Here is a 7818-nt window from a genome sequence, read left to right as displayed (position 1 = left end):
AAATGTGTTTCTACTTTTAATCAACGCTATTTAACATTACGACGCATTTAATTGCAGCAATACCTCGCATAGTACGGATACTCGGTTTCGCCAATATGATGTGAAATCGCACAATTCGAGGAACTAAATAAAATAGAAATAAACCACACAAAAAGGACTTTGTTTACATTAATTTGTTTTAAACCGGACTGATCAAAACCGCATTAATAGATTAATGTATTGAAATAATTGTTTGTTTCTTTCTCATTGTAACCTTCATGATATTTTGTTTAACCTTATTACATGTTTCATTTGAAAATCGATTGCGTAGCAGTGTTTTATGTTTTATTTTTAAAACGCAAATTTAATACAATGCTTTTACGAGTTCACGCAATGCACACTTTTTAATTTAGTGCACACAATTTTGCAATAATTTTTAGAATCGTATGTTAGTAATAATATAACAAAATACAACAAAATTTATATTTGAGACGAAAAGGAGAATGATATTCATTTAAGAAATAGAAGAATTGATTAACAGACTCAACTTATATAATTTCCTAATAATTTAAGAAAACTGCTTTTAGTTATTATAGTCAATTGTTTACATTTAAGTTTCTTAATTTAAAAAAATAATTCTTTACCGAAAAATATATATGTTTCTATGTTTTCTTTCAAAAATATATATTTACTAATGTGATGTGATGTAAAGATGTGATGTGAAGGTCTATCAAGATTTAGTAATTTTACTAGATTACTATTGTATTTTTCATATCAATTCATATATTACAATAAATTAAATAATTTAAAACTTTATGTTAATATATTTCATGATATTGCACCAAGAATGAGGTGTAACTAATGCGTGGTGTCTGTAAAGTGCAGATTTGTATCAGTCTTGTTCGTTATGTATAGTGTTTACATTGAATGATTCGAGTGAAGGTTGCATTACGTGAATATCGTATTTCAATATTCAACGAAGTATGATAATTGTTCGTGGATAGAACAATAGTGTTTTAATTACATATATACTTTTTTTTATCATAACACAAGTGATGGAGGCCGAAGAAATTGTGCTGAAAAATCTTTCGTCGTTCTGTCAAACGTTGCCCGAGCACGTGGAAAAATGGAGGTTGGTAATGCAGCAAGCGGAACCGATAGTACGCGGCATTGTTAACAGAGGGCAGCAATTATGTCTTATCCATGGGTATGTAAACATGATTGATCTATATAGTTCATTAATAATTCATTGGATTGTTTATGAATGAAATTATTATATAATAGTTTTATGTAAAACTAGTATGCTTTTAATTCTTATATCAGCAACTTTGGTTGCCTACTTGGATACTTGTATAATTTTCATCCAGATTCTAATATGATTAATAATACAGTGCAATCTCGCTTAACGAGTTTAATCCGTTCCAAAATTTCCGGATTTTTACTCGTATAGTGAAATATATTAAAAATACACTTATTTTCATAGTCACTCGTTATTTCTTAAGCGAGGTTCCACTGTACTTGTAAACATTAAATAATAAACAGATTTTATTTTTCAAATCATATTCTATGAAATACTGTAAATTCAGTAACAATACTTTTATCAAGTACGTGTTTTCAGGACATTATTTAATTGTGTACAGCCATGTAACAGTATAATCATATTAAAAATTTCTAACTGATAGATTTATAATATTATTTGTCAAAAATAAACTGAAACCTTTAAAGATTTAATCCAATTGATTATAAAAATTAAGACTTATTTCTGACTTCGATTATATCAAAATATATTTTAAAATCTATATTATATTTAAAATTAAATACAATACATAAATCCAAGAAAACATATACTTTTTCTATTTAGATCTGAAGAACATCCTTATTTTAATAGAACATTATAAGTTTATAGCAAAAAAATTACAATAAGTAAATAAATAAGTTTTTATTAAAATGTTAGTTTTATAAAATATCTGCTGATTTTTGTTGTTGTATAGGAAGAAATGTACAAAACCCTATAAAAACCTACTGTAGTCATATCAAATACTATTATTTGGTTCAATAAGAAAGTTTAAAATTTTAATATTTACTTCCTAAGAAATTAAACAATCTATTAATTAGTATTTTAAATAACATTAAGTTAATTTTTGTATATTTTTTGTCTAAATTTGTTTTGTGTTTATTTTACACATGAACACTAACGCACATTTACGTAATGCTATGATTAGTGTTTTAGCTCTCTCCAAACTACAGCTTAAAATTGCGAACAATGCTTGATCCTTGTACAAGAGACCCACGTCACAAAGTTTTGCATCTACTCTGAATTATAATGATCAACGATGTATGAAACTTGAAACCACAATTTAATCTAATAAATAATGACAATCAATTTTCAATAGAAAATTTTCTTATTATTTCAATTAAATAAATGATGTAAGTTATGTTTGCAGAATTATTGATTGCAGTTGGTGGGAAATCATTATAATTATACTAATCTGAATTTGAATACCTTTAAAAAATAGTCATAGATTAGTCCGGTTTTGCTGTATATATTTTTACTTTTGCACGATTAGATTTGTTATGAAATCAATGTATCTTATAATAATAATAATTATATAATATTATTTGTGTCATTTTAGTATTTAAATGTGGTAAATTTTATGTGAATTTGAAGAATCGAAAAAATAGTGAAATATGCTATGAAAATCTGTTGGTAATCAGGATTTTGTTTATAGAAAACGCACATTGTTCGAAAATTCTGAATGTCCGTGATGGGATTTAGGTTGTAATGCGTACGTCCGGGTAAATATTATTACGGTGTACGTGATTTCAGCACAATTATTAGCCAGTGTTTCGTAGAATCAATAGTTCGTTTATAATCTTGTTTATGACCAATCAACTGAAACAGTCTGTCGAATGATCTAATTTATAAATTTTCTGATTTTACATAGATTTATCACGTATTATCGTAGACAATAAAAATGTTATATTTCACATAAAGCGAACTAATCTGATTCACTATAGTCCGGTTTGGAAATTTCAGAACAAACTATATTTTAATAAAGCAAAATAAATTTATATCTGTAATAACTGAAAGAGAATGTGTCAAAGTTGTAACATTTTTACACGAAATTCTTCTAATACTGATTAAAATATATTGAATTTTAAAATTCTATAATATTTCAGTAAATTACATGAATTCTGAATTGACATTTTAACGAGTCCATAAAAGCATTCATGAAGGTTTCATAAATTGCTTAATAAAATGCTACGTGCAATATTGCTTTATTTCAATTGCCTTTCTATTTATCTACTGTTGCAGCCCTACTTCAGTTTATGGTCTCATTTATTTTTTATTTCCTACGAATTTCCAGCTGCAAAATCAAGTTCTGAAGTATTGTAAACTTTTCAGTCAATAATTGTGTTCATTCTTTCAAACTTTGTTCGTACGTCAATTTTTAATTCTAGTAATTTTAACTGTTTTCTTTACCCACTTTTGTACCTTCTAATATTCTTTATTTAATTAGAATATTAAGGTGAAAATATATAACAAATTTATAATAATAATAAAAAGTATAAAAGTTTGTATTTTTATTATTCTTTTGTTGCAGCGCTAATATCAAGAAAATGGATAATTTCGTCGAGGCCAAAAGCGATTTAGAGTCTGAAATTATAAATGGGATCGAGGAAGACTTTATTGTATTAATGGATTTATTGTAAGTATTCTCTATGAGTTGGACTAAAGATAAACTTAATTAATTTTTCATTTTATCTTCATAAAAAAATATATAAATACAATTTTGTATTTTTTACACTTATCTGTCTTTCAATTAATGAGTAATTTATGAATTGATAGATTTCCTTTCAATAAAACATAATTGTATTTTGAAAATATCTAATAAAAATAATTTGTGTATGAATGGTGTTGAATAGTATAGATTTCATGAGTTTATTATGCTTGAACTGTGAAGGTAAAAATAAAATAACAAAGTTGTTGATGTCTTGAGAATAAAGTTCCTTAATATAAGGATGTGTACGAGAAACTTTGGAGGTGTAAATTTGATTTAATATGGATGAAAAGGGGAGCTGATGCAAAGGCCACCAAGCTGCGAATATAGCTTTCAACGTTATATTTATTTCGAAGCACGAAAATGTTATATTCAAGTACATGAGAATACGAGAATATTATTTGAGAGGATTTCAATAAAAAATAATAACATTTTAAGATAATCCTGGATATTTTCATATATCTAATGAAATGTATTTAATATTATATTAATTCAACAGTTTTATTATAATAAGTGTACTTTCTTTTCATTTAAAATGTATATGATAAATAAAAAAGGTTTGAGTGAAAATATTTTTTCTATGATTTAAAAAAATGCGTTGTATATGTTTTTCTTTGATTAATTGTACTTTTTTTTGTAGTGATAAAGTGGATAAAGCAAATCAATTAGTAAGAAATTCATTGATCAAGTTCGAAAATGCGACGGTGAATTTGGATTGGGAGACATCTCCTTTAACGATCGGAAGCGCAACAGTTCCTTCGCTCAGCAGACTACTGGAGGCGGCTTTGGATTATTGGAATCATTTCCAAAAGCTATCCAAAAGTATTTTTACGTCAACGAAGACTCCGGAGTGGTTCGATGAGAAGACGTACAAGGATATCGATAGGGCCTTCTCGGCTTTCCATCCAGGTGCACGATCCATCCAGTATTTACTAGCCATCACCCAGTATGTAAACAATAAGAACAACGTGTCTTAATTAAAGTAAATTACAATTAAATCGAACGTGTACTTTGTTTCAATTAGTTTTTCCTATCAAAGATATACAATATCTATGTTTAATCTGTAAGTACTACGGATGGGTCAGAGTGACCCATCTGATATTTGTTTTCATTTGCATTCTATTGTAATTGGATTGTGGTGGTTGACCTTCTAGCTGTTCTAGTATTTCGCAGCGAGAGGTACTTATTTTATTGTAGAGTGTATTTGGGGTTACGTCTATAGCAAATACTTTCTTGAAATATAATCAAAATTTGGATTTCTAAGTGAAATAATTTTGGTTTCAATACTGGTAAAAAAAACATTAATTCCTATACCCATTATGCATTACAATTGTGCATTCAATCATCATATTTATTGAAAAGTGTAATAATTAGCAAAAAGTTTGAATTGAAATTTAAAACTTAATTAAAAAGTTTTGAAGTATTATAAAATTGTAATATTTAGTTTTCTCGGAGACATATAATGATTTTTTTTTCTTATATAAAATTATGTACATTTATTATATAATACATCTCGAGTCTTACGATATGTTGTTGTTCCTCTGCTGCAGTCCTTTATGTATACCTGATGTTCTTTAAATAAATCTATTAAATAAGAATTCAATATTTCATATATTCAGTGCATATTATTACAATTTTAGTTCATTTAAGTAAATGTACTAAAATTAATGTTAAAAAAACTGACATTGATTTAATAGTACTAAACTAGACGTGGATGCACTCGATGAAAAATATGCCAAATACTTTATTTCATTTGTCTTCACTATTGGGAAAAGAAAATGTCTAGGTATTCTTTGATAAAACAACTAGGACGAGCGTTGTGTGACCATGATCGAATGTGTAACCAAAAGAATCTCCGAAATCTTAGATTTATGATTGTAAATACTGCATGAAACACAATTTAATTAAGGAATTCCTACATCCAAGAGAAAGTGGTATTTATTTTTGTCCAAGCAAGAGTGACAAGAAATTAGTACTGTATTGTGACATATGCAAAAGAGTAATAGGAGAAATTGGTTCTACTTGAAAAAAAAATGCCCAGACCGTTTTTGGGCAATATAATCAGTTTGAAATGATGTTAAAATAATTAAATAATAAAAAATAATTGACCCATAGATGGTACTTATGTGTTATTTATTAATCCGTAGTAGTTTTGGGCTAAGAAGTTTATTTTGTTTATAAAATAGAGAACTTTCCTAATTTCCTTTTGCAGATCTAATATTTAGAAGGCACATATCTAAGATCTTAAATACAACTTAACTAATCAATGTTCCATGGTAGTTTCGTTAATGAACCACCGAATAGTATTTTAAATGTGCGTTAAAATGTTTCATTAAAGTTTTAAATATGTATAGTGAATAATTTAAATTAAACACATTAAAATTTTCATCATATACTTTTATAGTTAAATTGTCAAAACAAACACAAGGATTTACTTAAATGTACTAAAATAATCATATGATCTGAATATATGGAATATAAAAATATTATTTAATAAATTTAGAATACTTAGAAAGGAAGATAAAAAGTGCTGGTATTTCGAAGAAGACGATAGCACGTTCTTTGCATGCTGCAGATGAGCGACGATGAAGCACAAGGCGAAATCAAATCTCGGAGAAGTGTTGGAACCGGAGACGTTCGTTGGCGAGATGCTGAAGAGCAAAGAAAATTGGGACATCATCACAAGATACGTAGCAAGGGTGCTCTCTATCAAGGAAAATGACGAGCGGAGGATAGAGAGAGATCTTGCTCAGACAATTTGCATTGCAGAGACATCTCAAAACAACGGACCTATATGCTTAGGTCCCTTCTTCAGAGGTTTTAGTAAGAATCGAACAGTACCACGACTCCACCCGTTGTCCCTATGTAATGTTTCTTCTCCTCTACAAAAAATATAGATTTAGAATATTTAAAGAACATCAGGATTGCTTAAAAGACTGCACCAGAGAAGCGGTAATACGTCGAAAGACTTGAGATATATTATGTACATAAGTTTATATAAGAAAAAAAATCATTATATATCTCCGTTAAATTTCTCTCGTAATAAAACTTTCTAGGAATATTAATATTTGATTACAACTTTATAATACTTCAAAACTTTTTAATTAAGTTTTAAATTTCAATTTAAACTTTTTGTTAATTATTACACTTTTCAATAAATATGATTGATTGCACAATTGTAATGACAAAAATATTGATAAACGTATATAATGTTAATTCATTACTTGTTGTTTCTTTCTCTAGTATTTATTTATATGTGCATCATTGTAAAACACTGGAAACGAAACCAATAAATGCAAAGGGTCGGTTTTGTAGCTTCTTCGATAAAAATATGCCATCATTACGTTGCGGGTTTATAAATATTTCAAGGTTAATATGAAGATAATCATAATATTTGCTAATATATAATTCTTAAAGAAATTTATAGTTGATTAACAACAGGAGGATCTTAATATTGCTACAGATGACACAATCACAAAGGTAAGTAACAGACCTTGTGATAAACTGGAAACATTAATTAATCTACTGGATAATAATAGGACTACAAAATAAACGTAGAAACGTTTCAAACCCATGAATTTAATTAAATTGTTAATTAAGTTTCTGACATTTTGAAATGTTTATATTTATATATAATTTATTACTTATGAAGGTCATAAAACGATTTACTTGTTAATATAAACATGGTTTGATATTTTAAACAAAAATCAGTAACTTATAGTTTATAAAAATGAAATTATTAGCTTTCTTTATAAACGATATTTGTTATTTCATATAAACTTTTGTAATGTTACTTCTTCATTTGATCTGTTCAAACTTTCTGTGCCATAATTCACGTATTTAAAAAGATATCTGATGTCATAAGACCATACTTTGTGGACTTATTAATGGTTTTTTTTAAGTATGAAAAAGCATTTGGTGATATTAAAAAGTTAGGGTAGCGGCCGATGTTGGTATTGATTTAGAGGGGTCCGATGGAATCTGTTGTCGCCGCCGCCAACGTGGGCTGCGCGCGCTAAAACTTGGAGGCGGCGGCAACGACGGAGGCGGTAGCGGC

General features: G+C 27.8%; 1 protein-coding gene across 2 annotated transcripts; it reads left to right on the top strand.

Moving 5' to 3' along the window:
• The first annotated feature begins 859 nt into the window (after positions 1 to 859).
• On the top strand, positions 860 to 4764 carry LOC108565037. 2 transcript variants are annotated; one of them, XM_017924286.1, is made up of 4 exons: positions 860 to 960; positions 1033 to 1186; positions 3585 to 3689; positions 4402 to 4764. In XM_017924286.1, coding segments are annotated over exons 1-4 (597 nt in total). In that variant the 5' UTR covers positions 860 to 959; the 3' UTR covers positions 4739 to 4764. The 2 variants fall into 2 exon arrangements, with proteins under 2 accessions (XP_017779775.1, XP_017779776.1); XM_017924287.1 differs by having other exon boundaries at positions 860 to 1186.
• Positions 4765 to 7818: the final 3054 nt, after the last annotated feature.

Source organism: Nicrophorus vespilloides, unplaced genomic scaffold (genome assembly GCF_001412225.1).
Source record: "Nicrophorus vespilloides isolate i.1.1-1 unplaced genomic scaffold, Nicve_v1.0, whole genome shotgun sequence".
Lineage (NCBI taxonomy): Eukaryota > Metazoa > Arthropoda > Insecta > Coleoptera > Silphidae > Nicrophorus > Nicrophorus vespilloides.
The sequence above is the reverse complement of the archived record's forward strand: the minus strand, read 5'-3'. Positions and strand labels throughout refer to the sequence as shown.